This window comes from Anser brachyrhynchus, assembly GCF_964034855.1.
Source record: "Anser brachyrhynchus genome assembly, chromosome: 1".
Lineage (NCBI taxonomy): Eukaryota > Metazoa > Chordata > Aves > Anseriformes > Anatidae > Anser > Anser brachyrhynchus.
In genome coordinates, this window is record NC_137694.1 from 16,364,125 (window position 1) to 16,387,276 (window position 23,152).

Genomic DNA, 23,152 nt, shown 5'->3' on the forward strand with positions numbered 1-23,152 from the left:
ACCAAGTCCAGAAAAGACTTTGGTACCTAAAAGTTACTTCTTGAAGTGTCTATATCATAGGATTCTGCCCCTGAAGAGAATTTTGAAGCCTCTGTTAGAAGTCCACACTTCTTAAATGGAGCATACAGACACCTGGAAAAGACAAGCTATTTAGAATTAGCTTATAAGAAATACTGAAAACAAGGTTGTGTTTGAGATCCCACCGCTCTCCACGACAGAAGGATTTTGCTGCATGTTGCACTACCCCAGAATATTTGGTATCTCAAGGACAGAATAAGGTTCACATTTCCTGTAAATCATGAAATGCATCTTTCTCTCCTGTCTTCTGTGTACAAGTGCGGTGATTTCAAACTGAAACATATCCATTATCTTCCTGAGCCTGGAAGCTCAAATCCACATCTTGTGTCACAGGGCTGTGTTGAGACATCAAGCTGTTTTGAAAGAGGCGGTGGCTGCATGCTGAGAGCAGGAGGTTGGACTAGATGAAACGCAGGGGTCACTTCCAACCTAAATGATCGTATGATTCTGCGATCAGAACAGCACGTTGCCACTTTTTGGACAATGTGAAATGGTGATTTTCCTGCTAAGTTAGCTATCATGCTGAGACGGCCTCATGATGTAAAGTCGTATTTCAGGTTTCTGTTAGATTTAAAGTTGGACAGACAGCTACTGCGGTAAGTAAAATAAAAGTTACTGAGTTTAAAAGGTCAGATTAAGCTTTAGATAAGAATAAAGAATACCTAACTTGCTTCATGTAGATTCTCTACTAGGAAGGACTATTAATTCATGGCTAAATATAGATTAGGGTCAGCACAGCTACATATTGGAATCATAGAACTGTTAGGTAAAGCATGCTTTTGATTTGAAAGGGGTTGATAAAGTAAGTTTTGAAGCATGATTCCAAAAATTTCCTTGCTGTACTGAGTTTCTGTGGTGAGAGTGCCTTCTCAGCCAATGCTAAGCCAAGGCAAGGGTTAGGATTGTAGAAATTAAATTTAGGATTACTGGCAGAGCTAAGACTTAAGAAAGAAGTGCTGGGTCACATTTCAACAATAACTGAACGTGACCCTTTCCGATGCACAGATATAGATGCACAGTTCATGGTCCAGTTCTTGGGATCTAGGTGGCACTGAGGATAAGGGCTGTGTTAGGCATCTGATGCTGGGTAATAGAGGAATTTAATCAGGTATTGAATTCATGGGCTGGTTCTTGGAACAAGGTATGCTGTAAGGCTAAAATTGGACTAAGTGACAGGATTCGTACATCTTCAGAAATTATATGTAAAGAATTGAGTCTGGTCTTAGGAGCTCAAGCTTGTTCTTCATAAAGATTAATACTGAAGCATGAATAATGTTCGTCAAAAAGACTTTTAAAAACAACTTTTTAGAAGTACAAAGTTTTAAAATGCCTTGACCTTTTGAAAGGTTATGTTTCTTAGGAACACACAAACTGGACTAAAAGTGTATTTTGTAATGTCTTCTTCTAAATGTACTGTATAACTCTATACAGCTGTGCTAACTATATCACAAAGAAAAGATACATGAACAATGTAAATGACTAAGCACCTGAAGTTAATATTCAAAGTAAAATATTAATTTGTACTGAAACATCAGTTAAACTCAAGAGGGTTAATTAGTTCATTGTTCATTTCTGTTCTGTTGAGTTCTTATAAGGACGAATTTGGCTTAGGATGTTTAATTTTCTGCAATGATTTAGACATCCAATACATTTAAGAATCACTCTTTTTTTTCTGATTTTTTTCTCTTAGTCATACAAAGTAACATTCATTTAGATTTTTAGAGCTTCAGAATTCACAAACTTAATTTTTCAGTGTTTATAGTTAATTTCTATGTCTAATGCATAAACATGAAATGAAGAACCACTATCCAAATTAATTATACATATATATTTATTTATTTTATGGAGTTTTGAGTTTAGTTCTGAGGAAATCTAAGAGCACAATCCATGTGAATATTTTAAAATTGGGCATTTACTTTAGCTTTGCATTTATGTGAGCATTTTTTTCACAAAGTGAAGCATTCATGGTGTTACTGTCTCAGCTTTGACAAATGCTAGTTGTCCTGGCAGCTATCCAGTATATTTTTGAAGAATAACTTTAACACAACTGTACTATGGTTACCTAAATAGTATAAAAATGTTCATGGAATCCTTGCTACTGCGGCTCTGGAATGTATGCTGCTGGTATCTGGCAATTGCCCCAAACTAATTAGTTCTTTATTTATGAGGCTGAATGTTTATTCCACAGTTGGATAAATAACGTGCATGATATCACTTCAGGAAGAACATACTTTTACCAGAAGGCAAGTCCTTTTTGAAAGGAAGAGAAACAAAAGGTTCTCATTTATTGCAGATAAATATGGAATTAGAAGCCCTGACAGCCACCAGCACAGTTCAGACTATCACAGAATCACAGAATCACAGAATTGAAGGGGTTGGAAGGGACCTCGAAAGATCATCGGGTCCAACCCCCCTGCCAAAGCAGGTTCCCTAGAGCAGGCTGCCCAGGTCGGCGTCCAGACGGGCCTTGAATATCTCCAGAGAAGGAGACTCCACAACCTCCCTGGGCAGCCTGTCCCAGTGCTCCGTCACCCTCACCGAGAAGAAGTTCTTTCGCATGTTGGTGCCGAACTTCCTGTCACCCATTTTGTGGCCATTGCCCCTTGTCCTGTCCCCACAAACCACTGAAAAGAGGTTGGACAAATCCCTCTGTCTCCCACACCTCAGGTATTTATACACATTGATGAGATCCCCTCTCAGTCTTCTTTTCTCCAGGCTGAACAAACCCAGGTCTCTCAGCCTTTCTTCATAGGGAAGATGCTCCAGGCCCCGTATCATCTTTGTGGCCCTCCGCTGGACTCTTTCCAGGAGATCCCTGTCTTTTTTGTACTGGGGAGCCCAGAACTGGACACAGTACTCCAGGTGAGGCCTGACCAGGGCAGAGTAGAGGGGAAGGATCACCTCCCTCGACCTGCTGGCCACGCTCCTTTTTATGCATGCCAGGATCTCATTGGCCCTCTTGGCCACGAGAGCACACTGCTGGCTCATGGTCAACCTGTCGTCAACATGGTACATGATGCAGTTTAATCTTTCATATTCTATTAAGTAACAGAATCCAATTTACTTCCCATTTGAAAAATATTGTGCAACTTTAAGTGATATTTTAAAACTGAAAATAAGTAATGGATCAGGGCTCATTTGAATCATCTGTGAATATGAGTAAGTATTTTGAGACAACAGAAAGCGATGTGAGAAAACAGAAGCATCATACTAGTACTTTTCACAAGGTTGTGGAAATAGTACAAGAAATCACCCAAACTCAGAAAGTTTTAAGTGTGGTCTTACACCTCACTTTTGTCAGGAAGACTGCTGCTGTCCAACAACACAGTCGTGGGTTTAAGCATATGGTTAAATGCATTCCTGCATTAGTGCCATAGTTGTTCTGGAAGGTAGTCAAACTCATTACATTATTTGAGCTACAAATTTTCTGCCTCATTAAAACCCTAATTGCTTGAATGTTGCCATGAAATGAGGAAAATCTGATGGGCAGTGTTCACAAAAGACAGTTCACATGCTGTCAACTGTTTTAGGAATTTTAATGTAATGGAAAATAATATAAAATTAAAATTCATGGAAGATGGAATAAATGGCTATGGAAAATAAGGAATATGTTTTTAAAACTTTCACTTTGCCTATCATAGGTCCTTTTCTATCTCCATGAAAGAAAGAGAAGTGACTCTTTGAAGTTTTCATTTACTTCCTCTCCAGATATTTCAGTGAGTTGCTAAATGTAACTACTAGAAGTCACAATGTCTTTTTGATTGTTCATTAATAATGCAAAATCAGCCCATGCTATAATTAATGTTTGGTAACTGGGACTATAACTGTTATTATGAAATGCAGTCAAAATAAATGCTATAAAGTAAGAAAATTTAGTTCATAAGTATAGAATCATTCAGTTGGAAAAGACCTCTGAGATCTTCTAGTCCAACCTTTAACCTAGTACTGACAAGTTCATGACTAAACCATGCTACTAAGTTCTACATCTACATGTTTCTTGAAGACCTCCTGGGATGGTGACTCAACCACTTCCCTGGGCAGCCTGTTCCAGTGCCGCACAACCCTTTCAGTAAAGAAATTTCTCCTAATATTCAACCTAATCCTCCCCTGGTGCAGCTTGAGGCTGTTTCCCCTCATTTATCACTTGGTGGTTGGGTGCTATAGTTCTGGAGTGATTAAAACCAGTTTCTCAAACTTAGTGTTTACACATTGAAGCTTGCTTCTGGTAAATGGGCAGAAAAAGACGACTTTGCCATGCAGTAACTGTAATTCTTCAACATCTCTGGAGTATCTCAGAAAATTGCATTTACTCTAAAATAATAAACTTTCTTGGAGTATCTGAATGTAAAGATCTTACTGCTGGAGGCCTATTCTGTATGTGAAAGCCAATGTGTTTCAACAGATAAAAGACACCAACTCCTGCTTTGCCAGACTGAGTACCCAACCTAAAGATCCTATCAAGGAATAACAATTGGTAATTATAAGAGTGGGAGTTTCAACAGTATTCCTGTATTTTACTTACTGTTGCTTGAGTCCTTGCAGGTTGACACTTAAAATTGATTGCAGAAGCCAAATTGATATTATCGATGGTACTGATAGTCTGTTATCCTCTCAGAAGATTTTCCTTTCAGCTGGAAAATAGAGGATGTTTAATAACCTCTCACGACTTCACAAAACTTTCCTGACACAATTCCTTCCCTTCCCAGGCTCCAGACGATAGCATCCCATAGAGTGGGAGAGGTGCGAGCTTTCTGGTTACACATCTAACAGTGGGCTACCAAATATGACAAAGAGCCCTAAGGAACTGTGAAGTTTTTTCCTCTATGAAAGTAGTAGGTCATGTTCTATTTATGCAAAAAGTGCATATGTTGGTTTCTTCCACACAGGAAAAAAAGAAAGTGTAATCTTGGGAAGAAAAGAACTGAGAAGTGAATGAAGTAATAAACGTAAAAATCCAGTACAGCTTTCAAGATGATTTTGGGACAGAACTTCATTGTAAGCCTAACTACATGAAAAATATGACATGGAGGGACTTGGCAACATGCTTAAATTTCATTTATCTCTGAAAGAATAAAAACAGAAAATTGCTTCTTTTTTTTTTTTTTTTTTCCAAAAATGAAGCAATAAACTCTACAGGGGCATGTATAACGGCAGGTTTTTTTTAAGATTCCAGTCTGTTGGCTTACACAGACAAATTCATGAAAGAAACTGCTAAAAAAAAGCAACTGACATAAAAGTTTAGTTTTGCTTCTTGCTGGCTATTTAGAATATACAGTGTTACCCTGACTGAGACCCCTGCCAGAAGTAGAAATGATATGTGACCTTGATATATCATCCAGATTATGTATTTGTGTGTGACTATTGATAGGCAGTGGATACAACACTTACCCAGATTAGACAAGGTTATCACTCTCGTTGTGCACACATTTGTCTGAATATTTGCGAGTAGGTAACAGATCAGTCAGTGCTCCCTGATGGAATCTGTGGTGCAGTCTATACTCAAAGATTCAGTCTGTGCTGATTTTGGCAGAGATACTGTTTTCCTCCATGCCCTAAACAGTGTGAGCTGAAGTCTCATCAAAGAGAGGTGTTAGGAAATATGTGAAGAAGTCATGTGCGTGATTAATGAGAGGCACAACCTGACTGATGTTCTAATGTAGCAGTTTGAGTATTGCTGATCCTCAGTTCAGAATTACTATGATTTTATATTTTATTTCTGAAAAAAATGCATTTGTCTTAGCTCCAGTGAAGAAAATACAGTGGAGAACATACTAATTAGCTGTAGAGGCTGAGTGTGTTAACTTCTTCTGAATTAGCTAATTCTCAAAGCAAGTTTTATATACAAAGACTTCACCTCCAAAGCTGTATTTCCTAATGGTAGCAGTGATTTTATGAACACCCTGGAAGCAAGCTGAGGGAAAAAATGTGGGTAGAGATTAGTCTGAGAAAGAAATTGTTAAGTATATTATTACTAAAAGATTAGTAATACTCTCATATTTTATGCAAATCCAGCTGATATTTCTTTGAAATATGAAAGGCCTAGAGGTGAGTGGGCATGGCAGGAAGGATGGAAAAAAGAATTCCAATCTTTTAAGCGTAGTCCAAGAACACAGGAAAGGATGGAAGAGGAAGAAGTAGATTTCCTCTTCTGAAGTTAAGATACAGAATATCTGTATCTAAGATATTCAGGCTGGATATTAGGAAAAATTTCTTCTCAGAAGGAGTGCTTAGGCATTGGAAAAAGCTGCCAAGGGAAGTGGTGGAGTCACAGTCCCTGGAGGTGTCGAAGGAAAGGGTAGATGTGGTATTTAGGGACGTGGTTTATTGGGCAATATTGGTGGTAGGGGGACAATTGGACTGGATAATCTTAGAAGTCTTTTCCAACATTAATGATTCTATGACTCTATGATACTGTTCATAAGTGCTCAGAAGATCTTGTGATAAACATACTGAGGTTTCGTTTTGGAGCTGCCTGATCTTATACTCATTGAGAGCCATTGATTATTATTTAGACTTCTCAAGATAAATTGTATGCAATCTTTTTGTCACCATCCTTGCTGCCATACTAAACACTTTAGCAGCACCTGAAATTGTCTGCTGCCATAAGCTAGTGATGAGTTGTCTTTCTAGAAAAATGGCTTAAAACACATCCTTACATGTTTCTGGCAACTTGTCCAGAAATTAAATCAGTCTGGCCTATGGCTCATTTGAAGGTGTATCAATATTTCTTCATTCAGAAAGTATGATTCCTTAAACTGAAATCTAAACTGTAATCTGCATTCATTGGCTGCTAAAAAACAGTACTAAAAGTACTCCAAGACACATGATTAGAACTTGAGATCCTTAGTACATGCTTCACTCTGAGATGAGATCCAGAAAATGTGTTTTCTAGATCTAAAATTTCTCTATTTATTGATGGAGAGACCTGACTACACAGTACCAAGTGTAAGATGTGAAATGGATTACATGACTTCTCCTGGATGATTTTGAGAAGTGCATCAGAGGTCTTTGCTATTTTGAAGAGATATTGAACAGACTCAAAACTGTGACAGGAACTGATGCTACCACCACTTAACCTGGAATGACTATGCTACGGAAGAATGCTTTCCGTAGGATGTGGAAGGAAGGAGCTTTATGGTTTTGTTGATGATGACCTGTCTCTTCTGGCCTGAAATGAACTGGAAGCAAGCTTGAAATAATCCAGGAAATTTTACCTGGTGCTAAAGGTGCTGTGATGGATTACACAGCCAGCTCTGGTGTAGATAAGGATAGTACAGTGCAATGAGAATAATGGAATCGGTACCGAGGTGTACAAACAAATGGAGTACTAACTGCCGTCGTAGAGAAATGGTGAAATCATTTGCTGTCTCTGCACTGATGACTCACGAATTTCCTCACGCTTACGCCATGGTGACAAGGTGCTCTTTTCTCTTGCAGACATCAAGGATATATTTCAAAGGCTTTGATACACAGGCCTAGATACTTTATACTAATGAACGTATTCTCCTTGACACCTGTGAAGTGCAGATATAAGCCCTTGAAAAAAGAGTGTTTAAAGTGAAAACCTTGAAGGAGTGGAGATTTCTTCTTTATGTCTAACCTCTGAGTCAGACAACTCCTTTAGACTTTACTGTTACAAAACCAGAGCTTCATCAGTATTTGTGTGTTTTGAAAGTGGGCTACAAAATTATGGAATTGTAGAAGATAATTCATACTAGACGAATGATCAACACACTGTATCACAGATGGTTTTAAAGCCTGTGGTCTACATTCAGCCATAGTGTTTGCTGATGGTTCTGCTAATAACACTGGCCCCAGCAAACGCTAAATGTTTTGTCTTTGGTCACTGGATTAAAATAACCACCAGCAGCAAAGAAAGAGAGAGTGTAAGAATCAAAGACAGGAAAGAAAGATGTAATGATTCTCAAACTACATTTTGTTCTGGCATTGTTTCAGTGCTATGTTCAGCTATCAGAAAGGACTTAGTTTTGTCTAAGTTCGATCCCTTCTTTCAGCTCTTGAAAGAAACAGTTTGACAGCAGCCAGGATTAAAAACAAAATAAAAAAATATGTTTATTGGATGTTAATCAATAGAATTACTGAACAAATGCTTGAAGAAGAAGCAGGGAATATATATATGCTCATCACAAATTCAGACTTACTATTTTGGTTGTTACACAAATGGTTTTGTCTTAGAATCGCAGTTGTTTTTTTCCAGTAACACTGAAGCTCACTTCTAATCTCACTCCTATACTCTTCCACATGTTCTTTCACATTTACAAAAGAGAAGAAGCCATTCTGAGTTCCTTGGCTTCCTACAGAATAGTTTGTGTTGTTTTTTTGTTTCTGTGTTTGTTTTTAGGAGTATGAAGATTGAATTATAAAGTGTTTTTCTTAAGATGTCAAGTTAATGATCTACAAGGCAGAAAGCTGAGGAAGTGGAGGGGAGTAAGCAATGTTTGCATCCTGTGGCATTCGGGTTCAGTTATACTGCTGAAACCTGGAAACAGCGATGTTCTAAAGCAGTTATTCAGTGTTAACATTACAGTTATTTTGGTATCTGTAGTTTGTTCATAGTTTATGCTGTAATTACTTCAAGTATGTCCTTCATTCCTAAAATTAGGTTGCACTTATTGAAACAAGATATGTAGCTGTCTGATAATTAGCAACAGCTGACAATAATAAAATAACGATCACAAAAGAAAGTGAGGAAAATATATCCCGCTTTCCACTCCAAAATTTTCAGAGTCAATAATCTTATTCAAATGTCTATGTAGCACATACAAAAAACAGCCCCGATGTTTCTTTTGCGCTGTAATCTGATGGCTATTTTGTACGCAAATTCCAGATATTGCCCTAATCCTCAGGTATTGTTCAAGTCACCAGACCATATTGACATTTAAGAATGAGCAAAACCAAGGTGCCTCTCTGGAATTAGAATAATGTATATTTAGCTGCATCAGTGAGTATCTTTCAACCATCTCTTGTTTACTTTTTAGTTTTGATCTTTCCCATATACATCACTCTTAGTGCCTGAGAACTATGTACTTACTCTAAGCTGAAACATTAGAAGACCAAATAGCTGTGCCTTGGTAAACATGATGAGAGAACATGGGTATGTCCCCAGCAATACTGGTGACGTGATTTTCCTTAGCTCCTCCATTATTTTCACAGGATGCTCCATTTATGGAATCACCAATAATTGACTATTTTGTAAGCAAAATAAAACTTTAAAATCAGATAACAAAAGTATAATATCATCAAACAAAACCATCTAACCTCATATCTTGTCTTCAGCAGTGATCTAAAGTGGCTTAGTAGGGAAGAATATAAGCTCATATTACACTCACATGATATCCTTCTAAGTTATACATGCCAATAGTTATTACAGTAGTTATATATAGCAATATGCTATAGTTATTATACCTATTCATGCTGTTAAAGTTATTCATGCCCTTCCCTGAGGGCTCCACTGATAAAGTTTAGATATTTACAGCAGATTACAGAAGAGGGAGTAACAGTAGTATAATGCTGAAAATGACTTTTAAAGTTTTCTTAAGAACTGCTCTTTAGTTTTTAGTCATCTAGTACCCTATTCCTACTCGGCATTAGTCTCTCAAGACATCAACTATCCCTCACCCATCCCTTCACACTGCTGTACTGAAAAAGATAATGGTGAAATAAATTTGCTTTTATTAGGATTTTCAGCTTTCGGCTTGCTGGCTTGGCTGACTGCAGACACACCCAGAATACTTGTGAAGCATGTGGTTTTCTGTCTGCACTGAATACTTCAAGAAGGGTGATCTTAGAGGAAATACTTTGGTGATACCTTACGAGAAATGACTTTTTGATCAACAACTAGACAAGAAGGAAGAGAAAGAAAAATCAGGTTACACCTACCTGAAAACAAAGAGGCAGAAAATTGAGCAGGGTGTGAAGCTGGAAGTTTCTGAACAGAGATATCTGTGTTTATCTTCCTCGAGTTTCTGCTACTGTTTCAGATGCATGCACGGGAAGTATGTGTCTTGTAAATACGACCACGTTACTGTTTTCTGTACTCGCATTGTTTAATTTACTGGCTAGGAGTTAAGCAGGTGTCTAAATTCAGGTTCTCTCATCATTATTTTTTGATGTACTACCTGAGATCATGTATTTAACTTGAATTACATTAACAAGAATTCAGAGATGAAATTCAGAATGAACGTATTTTGACAATGTTTATGGCTTCAGAATTACATTTGTCTTTTGTAAATAAACACATGAAACACCTTAATTTCTACTTGTAAAACCATAAACAGCCAGAGGAGTAGACATTTGTACAGGATTTGGGGTGATATCCTGTGATCTTTGACCTACCCTACATATTGTGCAACTACAGACACTGTAGCTATGTTGTGTAAATACAACGTATTGTATAACTACAATGTGTGTAGTTATATTGTGTAAATACAGACAACTACAACACAGGTGTTTAATTTGCTTTTGCCTTACTTTCCTGTCTGTGAAATGGGGATGGTATCAATTCCATCTCGTAAAAGTGCTATGATGAGAAATGAATATTTAGAGCTACTTGGATGCCATAAGAATGGATGCAAATTAAACATAAAATTACATGAGAAATAAGACAATGTAACTTTTACAGTAATTGTGAATTATTTTGTACAGATTCAGCATGGCGGAATGAGTGGTCTTTAAAGAAAGGCATTACCCTGCAGAAGTACACAAGAGGGTGAAATTCACATTTTCAATGTGTTAGTGTAGAGAACAACCAAGGTGAAAACACACCTTTTCCCTCAAGTACCTTGTAGTAATTGGTTTTGGACAGAAACGTGACCATAGAACCACAGAACCATTTAGGTTGGAAATGACCTCTAAGATCGTCAAGTCCAACCCCTACCCTAGCACTGCCAAGTCCACCACTAAAACACGTCCCTAAGCTCTACATCCACACTATTTTTGCAGACCTCCAGGGATGGTGACTCACAACAGAATCATAGAATCATTAAGGTTGGAAAAGACCTTCAAGATCATCTGGTCCACCCATCACCCTGCTACCAATGTCACCCACCAAACCACGTCCCTAAGCGCTTCCCTGAGCAGCCTGCTCAGGGAATGCTCAGGAATGCCTCACAACCCCCTCAGTGAAGAAATTTCTCCAAGGATCCAACCCAAAACACCCCGGGGCGCCGCTTGACGCTGTGAAATCGCTGACACTCGAAGTGGTTTCTCTCCAAACAGGGCATCGAGCTACCGGGAGCTCGCAGCGGCCGCCGCAGCCGCCCCTGCCCCGCGCCCCCTGGCGGAGAGACGGAGCCGCCACCTCGGAGCGGAGCCACCTCACGGCGGAGCCACCACCTCACAGCGGAGCCACCGCCCTCCGCTCCCGGCTGAAACATCGCCGTGGCTGCCCCTGAAGTTGCTTCTTGCACCGCGTCCCCTCAGGCGGCGGCTCCCGCTCGCGGTGACGGCGTGGCGCTGTGGGGAGGGCCGCCTGGCGCCGCCTCCCTCCCTCCCTCCCTCCCTCCCTCTCCTCTCCCTCCTCCATCCTCTCCCTCTCCGCGCTGCCCCATCCATGTTCGGGCTGGAGAAGCCGGCCAGGAGCGGGGGGTTCCCCAACATGGCGTCCGTGGGGGATTTTAACGCGCTCAGCTCCAGCATCCCGGCCACGAAGGTGGAGCTCTCCGTGTCCTGCAGGTGAGGCGGCGGCCGGGGGACGGCTCCCGGGGGTGCCCCCCTCAGCGGCGGGGGGACGGGGCGGCGGCTGCTCGGACACCGAGCCCTCGGCGGGGCTGCTGCGGGTCCCCCGGGGGACAGCGGCTGCTGTGGCCCCGGTTGTCGCTGCCGGGTCTCTCCCGTGTCCCATTCGGGTCCCTCCCGAGCCAGCCGTGTGAGGAGCAGGGCGAGGGGCGCCGCGCCGTGCCCGCGCCTCGCTTCTTCCAGCAGCTCTTTAACTTCTGGAGCTGTCCCAAGTGCCGCGGGTGAGGAAGGAAAAAACTCCCATCCGGAGTAATCCCTTCGTGTATTTTTATTTTTTGAAGGCTCTCTTGCAAAAGTGTTGCGAAACCGGGCGTGTAAGCTCGTCACGTTTTACCCTAACGTTGTCGCTAATAAACTAAAAATAAGAAAATGCACGCCCGTAACAGAAATCCCAGTGTGTACAGTTTCGTTCCTCAACATTTATTTGGCCTCGGTGTGTTTATCGGTATTTCAAAAATAACGCTTTCTCCCTTGAGGGAACAGAGCGTTTTCTGTTGGAGGTCTAAAATTATTTTCTGTGGCTTTCTACGTGTGTATTTCCATTCACGTTTCGCAGCACCGCTAAAATACGTGCTCGTAGTTGGAAAGCAGCCGTTCCTTTCGCCGGCAGAGTTGGCAGCGTCCAGCGGCTGATTTGAAGTGTCAATGTGGTTTCCTGATGCGAGACGAGGCAAAGTTTGTACTACAGCCCGGCACTCCATTTTCTGCTGTAGCTGCCCGAGAGTTGCTGCTGCTTGTGAGAGGAAAAAAGCTTAAATTGTCAGACTGCTACCTCTCTTCCCTTAGCAAATAAAGTACGGCTTGGTGTTTTATCAGGGGTGCATGTCAGAAGAAGGCAGAGGCCATGAGAAATGTAATACGATTGAATTTGGAATACTAAATCTGACGTTAGGCTGACAAAGGAACACGCTGATGCTCTGCCTGTCTCCACAAAGTTTACTAGCAGCAACCACAGAAACCTTGGTCCCGTGAAAGGCATGCTGTTATGTGTAAAAGCAATCCAGGACCTTTTATATTACTTTCAGGTTTTTCAAATAACCTGTCACCATTAAAGATGGCAGAATTCTTGTGCTAGTTTTGACCCAGTTCACGATAATGGAAGTTTATTTCCTTCCAGGTATTGTTTGTATCAACCTGCAACGTTTGCTTCTAACCTTAGTTTTATAGTTATTTGGGAATCCATCAGATAATAAAGAAAGGCAGGTGTATGATATAGCCGATCATTTCTGATGTTAGTTACCTTATTTATAGCTAATTTCAGGACTTAGTTTACATGTCAGTTTCTCTGTACATCTCTTCAAAAGCCATGTCTGCTTTGTTGAAGCAGGAAAAAAAGTTTTAAAAACAGTTTTACACCCTGGTATGTCTCAATATCAAGTGCAGAAGGATGGGAATTACCCAGGTGATTCCCTTCTTCATGTGCTGGAATGACAGCTTTTGATTGCAAAATCATGCTTTGAAATTGAGTGTAAAGTGAATGGGGCAGAGATTAACCAGTAACATATGGCTGTGATTCATCTGTAAACACATTCATTGGCTAAAGCGCTGGAAAAGCAGTGCAAAACGAAATTGTGAAATACAGCAAGAGTCCACTGTGCAAAGTTCAGGGAATGCTGAAAATCTTTAATAATTAGCAGTTGTGTATACTTAAACATACGGAGAGAAATGCTTTGGAAATAGTTTGAGTCATGACATTAATTTTCTCTTGATATCTGCAGAGTTGTAGAGCCAATTTGATTACTAGTTTATATCAGTAGTTATCAGCTGATAATTACACTTTTTTTCCTAGATATTTTTTGCCTTATTTATTTGTTTTGATTATAGTAATAATGGGAACTTCTTTCAGTTTACACATGTGGTGTAATTGGTGGCTAGTGAAACAGTGCAAGGTGTTTGGTTCTATGTCTGACTGTGTCACAAAACAAACTTCTGATTCTAGATAATCCTTTTAACTCTGTTTTTTTTGTTTTGTTTTGTTTTTGTTATTTCTGTTTATTCAGTAAGGCTTCTACTGTTCAGCTTCTACTCACATTCCAGTGTGGTTCATCTGTTGGCATTTCCCAAGTCAGTTTGCTCAGCATGCCAGTACTGTCAACGTGATCAAACCAGCCAGGTTTCAGTACTATGCAGATGGGGCTGCATGACTTTTTATTCTGCAAGCCAGCCTGCTTTAGCTTTGGGGTCCTGCGAGGCAGCCGTTAGGTGAGGTGCATCTCATGGCATGGAAAATCTTTGTCTATGAATGTCAGTTGATGCTCTTCCAGGGCTTCTTTATGAATAAAAATCTTTCCTATGATACTCTTTGCTCATTGAATGCTAGCATTGGCTGTAGTTTTAGAAATACTAGGAAGGCAAGATGGTCATTTAATTCTTTCTAATTATTACTACCCAGTGTCTATCAGACAAAAAGTTTACGGTCTTCTTCCAAATCTTGTAAGATGTAGATTTCTAAGCTTCTAAGGCTTTTTTATAAGGAATCTATATTCTTTGGCTCAAGGGCCAGATCTAATGTGGCAGAACAACTTAAACATCTCATCCCAAGGGATCCTTTGGTTTTGGTAAGAGTCCACTGTTGCCTGGACCAGTTGTTTTAGAAGCCGTCTCTCTCTGCACCCTGTAGCTCCCTCCGTCATGCACCCAGGAGTGTATCTGTGGTCTGATGAAGACTGTCACCTGCCATGCGGTCTTTTTTTGATTGTGGACTGGCATCACTTTGGATGATTGTCCTGTGGTGAAAGAAAGGATCAGGACCTCGGCCTTCCAGTCGATAAGTGAAAGAGAATATAGGTTGTTTTTTATCTTTACTGTTGTTTTCCAGCCAAAAGGTTCCTTTTCCTCCAAAGGTGTATTTGCATAGCACACCGATTTAGGCGTATGTCTAGACTTGAATCTACACTTAGAAGCTGTGGGTGGAAACTTGCAGTCCCATGTGAACAGGAGGTAAGCTCCAGGCCACGTTTCACGGAAGGAAGTAATGGGAACATTTGAGATTGCTCATCTCGTGCCTGCCATCCTGTATGTCCCTCTCTGGTCGTGTTCTTTGTTAATTGCAATCCAGTTGCATGTTAAATGTTGGAGGAACTTCATATCCTGGTCCCACCTTCCCTACTGTCAGTGCAGTTACTCAGTGGGCTCTCAAGTTTTTCAGTTTTTGTTGTGATCTGTATAATGGTCATCTGCTCCACATGGTTGCGGTGTGGACTGACCTGGAGTCTCCTGATTGAGCCACAGTCTTTATGAAACCTTATCTTATAAGGAGGGCCAAGAGTTTCATTATGTCCCATGTTAATTTACTTACTGAATGAGAAGTTATCAAACAGAATTGTCTTCCTAAGAGTAATTTGTGTGTATCTATAGGAAAGTGAAGCTGTAGTTTGATCATTTTATGACTTCTAGTATTATATCAAAGATGCCATGGTCATCAGAGAGATGGGAAAAGTTTTATAAAATACTGACATGGGTCTGCTAGGCTTTATGCAGGGTCGAGCAGACTATCCTCATCATTCTGGGTTTGTGCCAGGCAGGCTCTACGCTGTCGGTATTCCCAGAGCAGGCAGCACAGACTCCTTCTGGTTAATTCAGCAGAAATACATTTGCTTGCCTGTACCTCATTTGAATGAACTCTCTGCTGCTTCACAATTTGTACAGAAATCTCATGTTAATGAATGGGCTGAATGGAATTAAGCAAATCCTGTTCTCAGTTATGAAAATAATCTGTTTTCAAGTTTCTTATGTGGTGGAACAAAACTTACTACCTCTGGGTTTTTGCCTTTCCATTTGCTTGGCTGTCTGGAAGTCTTAACCAGTTGCTTTCTGGCGGTTGTGGTACCCAACAACACGTTTAATTATATCTTTGATTGTCCTAAGGATTGATTTTTAGCAAGATCTCTTCTCTCTGGCCCGAATACCTACCTCCTTGGTATTTGGAATATTAATCATTTGATAGAAATTCATAATACATAATACATAAATTCTTTGAGCTTGTAACTCGGTATAATACAAAGTACAGGAACTAAAATTCACCCTGATTGTAAGTCTGTAAGTCTGGTTTTCATTTACCTGCCCTTTTGCGTACGTGTGTCCAGGCTGGATTAAAAATCCGTGTAGTGGTTATGTATGGCTGACAACAGAAGGTTGATCTTGCATGTCTTTTTCTTTGAAATGAAACTTCCTAGACAACCAGCTGGCTTCAGCTGAGGAAAACTGGTGTTTCAGGAAAAAAAAAAAAACAAAACCAGAAGCATATACATGGGTGGCAGTGTCCTTCAAAACACTCACGGAGGTGCATTCCCGATGGCTTGCATGGTTGGGTTTTCCCATACGTGTCTGTATTGTTTGCACTTCAAGCAGGCACACGTGTGAGTTGTAGAATTTAAGAATTTGAGATCTGCGGCCCTGTAGACGCAGACTTGCTGCTGTTAGGAACAGGTCCCAGGTTTCGTACAAGTTGTGCAAGGTCTCGGGACTTGTCAGCTTCTGTCTGAACTTGTCTCTGCCCAGCTGGAGCTTTGTTTGGGTTTCTACTGACCGGTTGGCTGCTGCTGAGATAGTTTCACTTTGGCTTGTATAATTGTGTGATATAACCGGAGTTTTTCTGCAGGTAGTTGTAGCGAGTGGTTGTTTTGTGTAGAATGGGCTAGCTGTGACCTGCACAGAAGGGCATAGTAGCGAGCCTCAGAGTTTGGAGGAAGGAACCATCAACATCGTACTCCTCCTGAGACGTCCCGTGCCAGCCCTGCCACTACCATGAACTTCATCCTCCTGTGGGATGCTCGCTGGCAGCTGGCTGTGACGCCCTCCCACAGCTGAAGCTGACAGTCTTAGGCCTCAGGAAGGGAATACAAGGGAAAGCCTGACAGCAGAAAAAGGACTAGGTACTAGGAAGTGTGTGACAGCTTCAACTGTATTAAGGCTTTCTGTATTAGTACTGTTTTCCTTATTTTCTTTCCTTTCTTTCTCTGCCCATCTAAGCAATGCCTCCTCCCTCAGCCCACAGTGGCTGAGAAGGAATGAGGAATCACACATGGATGGTATACATTCACTTTCTAAATGACTACTTTGATGTATACCTTTTAAGAACTGTTTCAGAAAAACCGTGCAAAATCTGCTTTTATGCTTTATATATTGTTACACATTAATAAAATATTCTGTTAGCTATATATCCTTAAAGAAACCATATCCAAAATAGAACAGCATCTCCACAGGCTTGGATGGACTGGGTAAAAGCAGCTGGAGAAGGACTGGTGAGTTGACATTAGCTTGAACTGACAGATCCTTGGGCTGCCAGGGATCCTTAGTGCCATCGCCCAGGATACATCTTAGAAGCTCAGAGCTACAGACTGTTTAGCTGCCTAGCATTAGGAATATAAATATAGATGGCTCATTTTGTTGTTTTCAAGTAATAGTTGGGCTTGTGCTGAAGCAGAGTTCAACCAGTTTGTGTTGTGCCGTTGTGGTTTAACCAGGCAGACAGCTAATCACAGCACAGCCATTCGTTCACCTCCCACTCCGCAGTGGGATGGGGGAGAAAAATAAAAAGAAAAGTGCAAGAACTTGTGGGTTGAGATAAGGGCAGTTCAATAAGAAAGAGGGGAAAAAAGAAATAAACAAATGGGGAAAAAAAAGGCAAAGCAAGTGATGTACAATGCAATTGCTCACCACCAGCCAACTGATGCCCAGCCAATCCTCGAGCAGCAGCCCCTGGCCAACAACCCCTTGGTTTTATTGTAAAAAACACATGGTTTTATTGTTCACCATGATGCCATATGGTATGGGACATCCCTTTGGCCAGTTTGGGCCAGCTGTCCCGGTTCTGTCCTCTCCCAGCTCCTCGTGCACCCCCAGTGCCCTCACTGGCAGGGCAGCACGAGAAGCTGAAAAGTCCTTGCCTCTGTAGAAGCACTGCTCTGCAACACCTAGAACATCGGTGAGTTATCAGCATTATTTTCTCCCAAATCCCAAACACAGCACCAAACCAGCCACTCTGAAGAAAATTAACTTTATCCCAGCCAAAACCCAGGACATGTTCCTAAATGGACATTAAATTAAAGTGGAACAGACCAAGTATCTGTACAGGTCTGCTTCCTCTGTAAGAGTATCTTTTCCTAACTATTTCTAGTAAGTTTCCACAAAACAACAGCTGCAAAACTATTGCTATGTTGAAGTATGCAAATTTGGCAATTTCGTTGTTGTTTTAACCCCCAAGAGCAGTCAGCAGTTTTAGTAGAGGTGTCGACCTAAAACTGTTTTTGTACATCTAGCCAGAGAAGGTTTTCTGTGTGTTGCCATAAGAACTTGCTTCCCTCTTTCTCCAGGGAGTGACATCTGAACCAATCTGTTCGCAGCTTGACAAAGGATGTTACTTGGGAGGCTGACAATTAGTTCTTCATCTTCTTCTGAACAAGTAGAGTCAGTTACTTCTCCAAAGAGATACTGTGGATGTTTTCTTAAGTTTGCTTGTCAGAGATGTGTTTGCTTTCTTCCCAGTCCCGTAAATGCCCCAAAGAGGGGAGGCAATCTGAAAAGAAAGTAAGAGATCATCCTAATTGCCTCTTAGTCAGGAGAGCCACCAGTTTCTCACCTCTGGGCCTTTCCTAAAAGAACCAGTCATTCTGAAAAGAAGGTAAAACTCTGAGAAATTGCCTGGTCTACTTTGAGGTCCAGGGCGTTTTGGATCTAGAGACGTGGAGGCTACTAGCTTCCTTTTTATTGCGTTTTGGCAGAATACAGGAGAAGAGCAGAGTAGCTATGGAAGGGTGACTACTTAAGCTAGCACTACAGCTGAGTGGTTGTTTGTGAAATTACTCTGCAAGAAGTCAAGTGGACTCTTCACTCAAGTAGACTCTCTGGACCATACGTCGTCTTAGGGCTGACTGTTGCAAGTCCAATGGTATCAGTTAAAGTTGAGGGACGGTGACTACTAAGGTGTAATACAGTTAAGTTACGGTCAGTAGTAAAATGGATGTTGTTCTGCACAAAAAATAAAGAGGAAATACTTCTATTATTCAGGATGTTCCTTAAAAAAAGCGCATGGGCCTGTTAATAAGTGAAGGAAATTTAAACGCATTCGTTTAATGAACTAGGTAAGCCAAAGCTGCATGGACAAGCAAAGCAGAACAAGAAGTTAATTTGCTGCTTCCCGTGTTCGGCCATTCCCAGGAAAGCAGGGCTCATCATGTGTTTCTTGGGAAGACAAACACCGTCACTCCAAATGTCCCCGTTTCTTCGTTCTTTCCCACCAGCTCGTGTTGCTGAGCGTGACATCAGGTGGCATGGGACATCCCTTTGGTCAGCCTGGGCCAGCTGTCCCGGTTCTGTCCCGCCCAGCTCCTGGTGCACCCCCAGCCTGCTCGCTGGCAGGGCAGCACGAGCACCAGAGAAGTCCTCGGCTCTGTGTAAACACTGTCCTGCAACAACTAAACATCAGTGTGCTATCAGCAGTATTTTCATCACAAATCCAAAACGTAGCATTATACAAGCCTCTGAATAAAATTAACTCTTTTCCAGCCCAAACCAGGATAACTGATTAATGAACAATTCCTTTTCCCAGGGAGTAATTCAAGTGTACTTTGAGAAAAGTAGGGGTATGCTAATAGAAGAATCTAATACATTGACAATGTATGTTTTCTAAAAAATGAAATCAGTCTTGCATGGGTAACTAAATTTTGTTACCAGTGGGATGGGGGAGTGAATTGCAGAGGCAGAAGTGAGAAAACTGGTGGGTTGGTATAAAAGACAGTTTAATAGGTGAAGCAAAATACAGAATTTATTCACAGCTTCCTGTTCAGAGACAGGCATTGGGCCATTTCCAGGAAAACGTGGCTCGTCACACATAGCGGTCACTTGGGTGGGGAACGAGATGGAGGAAAAAACAGAACAAAACAAACAAAACCCCACCTTGTGGGGTCGGGATAGGAACAGGTATTTGTCCAGTAAAATGAACAGTTTTTTGAAACAAGGGAAATAGACTTTAAAATATTCAGTTCTGTATTTCCTGTGGTCTGTTCTGCAGTGCCAGATTTCTGGCATTTCTGATGGAGGAATCGAATTTACTTCTAAGTTAAGCATAAGAAGGGTTAAATTTATAACAGAAAATTACCGAGCAGGAAGTTAATACATTGATCATTTAAAAAAAGTCAAATTAGAAGGAAAGTATTCATGAACAAGGTGAGTAAATGCTATTTTTTAAGGTAGGTCAGTCTTTGTCAACATATATATGTTATGTATATACAGTATATTCAGATCACACAAAGCAACATAATAATGATTTCTGTTCAGCTACCACAGCTGACTAGATCATTTAATCATAAAAAAAAATCTGGTTTAGAAATATGAGATCTTAAAGTTTTACATGAAACGTAGAAAATTTTTGAAGCAAAGCACTGGGCAGAAACTGTATCATATTGACAAACCTTTCTGGAGTTTGTGAAACTCTGTGAATAACGTGATTCTGCAAGGCATAGCTAAATGTTTTAACTTCTCTTTTTACAGATTTGTATTATTTTTATTTTTTTTTTTACTTGGGGAAATTACTCTCGTTATACAGATAAAGAAATCTTTATTCGAGCAATTCTAATCTTCTAATCTCCCTTGTATTTTCCAGTGTAGTCTAAGTAGGTGTTATTGCCATGACTCCTATTTCTTTTTTGTTTGTTTGGTTGGTTTTTTCCCTTAGTCATCAATGCTACTGCAAGTGTTTTGGAAGGTCCACTCCAGAATTTGTCCAGAACAGGTGCAAAATGAATTCCTTCAGGATCTGTGATGGTAGAATAATGCTTTCTGCACAGATGTTACTGGGCTTTTTTGCTATAGGTAATTGATGTACATGTTCCTCCAGGTTAAAAAAAAAAAAAAAAAAAAGGATTCTTTTTTATCCTTCCTAATGATTTCCTTTTCTTGTCTTTTCGCATTGTTTATCTGAAAGGCATAATGGGTAGAGAAAGAATACGTTCACTATGTTCAGCTGAAATAGAAGTCTGTTTCTCTTGTTATTTTGGTTAGGAGGAAGTAACAGAAGTTTTGGGCATTTCTAGTTTCTGAGTTTGTGAGCTTTCCTAGGACCATTTCCTGAGGCAAAACAGTGTACTAACAAAGATAATGCTTTTCTAAGGAAAAATGTTTTCTGCTAAGACTGTGCAGAAAGTGCTGTTGACAATTAAGGGGATAAAGACTACATAAAATTCTAGAAGTTCATCCAGTATTCTTTCTCCTTTTGCTTTTTGCATTTCTTCTGGTGGTAGCTTGTTGTATGCTTCTGTGCCATGCAGTTTTCATATATTTAAAGGAACATTTTGATTGTTTTCCCACTGAAATGAAAATGCACAAAGGAAATTGTGCAGTCTCTTGAGCTATTAGAGGAATTAGTGGGAAAATCAGGCTCTTTTTTTCCTGTTGACATTGGTCTTTAAATTCCTTCCAAAATTGCCTGCGTTGCTTGAACAGCCTGCTAAGTTCTTGTGTTGCTATTTTAGTTGGTTATTAATGATTTGGAAAATCAGACGTGTCTGCAAACTTTGCTGAAGACATTGTTTATTTATGGTAAAATGTACAAAGGATCAAATTGAGGATATTACAAGCTATATCATCTCAAAACTGTGAATTAGGGATACTTACTGACCTGAGTTACTGTGTTAAACTGCAGTATCTCAAGCCTTACCCTCCTTTAAGGGATGTTGGCTGTATCGCAGTGTTTTAGTTCATTAAGTCCCTGAGCAGTGAATGGTTGATGACTAGGAAGATTCTCAGGCAGTGTTACAGATTCTTACCTTGTTCTTACATCTTCCCATGGCAGGTACTTTTTGCCTCTCTTGGAATCAGAGTAGCAGGATAGACTGAACTTTATGATACCTGGTATGGCCAGTCTATCTAACTACGGGAGGACTACCCATAACCTAATGTGCTATTTTTTTCGTACAACCCTTAATCTGAATTTTTCTAGAGTTTTATAACACTCTCAGATACTCATTTTGAGATAATAAAAACAATCTAGTTACCACAAATTAATGACATATCTAGGTACGTATAATTAAAATGAAATAAGACACGATTTTCATTTTAGATTGGCAATTCTGGCATTGCAGAACTTTCTGTACCATACTTTGAAGCAGTTTGTAGTGGTCATTATTAAATAGAAACTCGAAAATACTGTTTTTCCTTGGTTTGTTAAGATTTCAATATATATTTGCACATTGTTGGTTAAGATTGAATACAGTCTCTCTGAATATAAACATGGACATATAAAAATCCCATTTCTGAATGGATTAGAGAAGTTCTGAAGAAGTATGTGCAGACTTCAGGTTCATTCACAAATGCTTATCTTAATCCTTTGGCTAAAATAAATATACCGTTCTTTTAAAGCTATCTTTTTTCATATTGCTTGTTCTGACTTGTGGATTTGGCAATATATAAGCTGGAGATCCAGTATTTTTTCCTTGTTGAAGTCTGAATGGACTGCTTAAAAAACCTATATTTAACAACACATTAATATGCATTTCAGCACTGTGCAGTAGCATGAAAATGTGATTTAGATCTGAATGAGAGTAATAAATGATGACCTTTAACGAGGCTGCACTAATTATTAAAAATAATAAGTTGTAAGGGATGTAAACTGGTTATTTAATACATCCTCTAGCTCCAGGGTAGGATCAAAGGACTAATTATGACTTGCAGCTACCTAATGTGTTCTTAAAGACCTTCAGTGGCGGAGATTTCACATCATGTCTGGCCACCTTTAACAACAAAAGATGGTAAAACAATGGGAAAGTTCAACTTCTGTACTTGCTGTGCCGAAGACTCAGCTTGTGGTCAGGCCTGTTCCTTCTCGTTCTGCCTACATGAGGATCAGCATTGTTTTCTTCTTAGACAGTCCTAGATTTTTGCTTCTTCTGGACTCTAGTGGCTCCATGAATTCCTTGGAATGCAAGACATTGGCATGCCTAAAACTTTATTGTTGGAACTGAGTGTTTACCAGCATTAAGAATATCAGACAATTACTCCAAAGTGGCATTTTTGTTTATTAAATCTTGTTTATTTGATATGTTTATTTAATAGTAAGCCCTGTTTTCCGAAGGCACGAGGTTTTTGACTTGCATTCAATTTGTAGTCTATTGCGATGCCTAGAACCATTTTAACATTACTGCTGTATGTACTGCTATTCTCCATTCTGCTTTTTTTGCTCTTGATTAATACCTAACTTAATCTAGCTGCCTAAGTTTAATAACTCTTTCTTGTCCCTGTTCAATAGTTTTCTGTTTTCAGGTCATTTTTCAGGTTTGTCAAAACCTTTTTTTTATTATTATTATTATTTTCTTTTTAATCT

At 40.1% G+C, this 23,152-nt stretch overlaps 1 protein-coding gene across 2 annotated transcripts in view; it reads left to right on the top strand.

The window, feature by feature from the left end:
* Nucleotides 1-11,394: 11,394 nt before the first annotated feature.
* CPNE8 (copine 8) overlaps nt 11,395-23,152 on the top strand; it is a 104,099-nt gene continuing 92,341 nt past the window's right edge. Inside the window, exon 1 of one of the 2 annotated variants that reach the window (XM_080577510.1) lies at nt 11,395-11,772. In XM_080577510.1, the coding sequence (XP_080433636.1) occupies nt 11,651-11,772 (122 nt within the window). In that variant the 5' untranslated portion in view covers nt 11,395-11,650. The remainder of the gene's footprint in view (nt 11,773-23,152) is intronic. The other variant, XM_080577511.1, reaches the window with a different exon arrangement.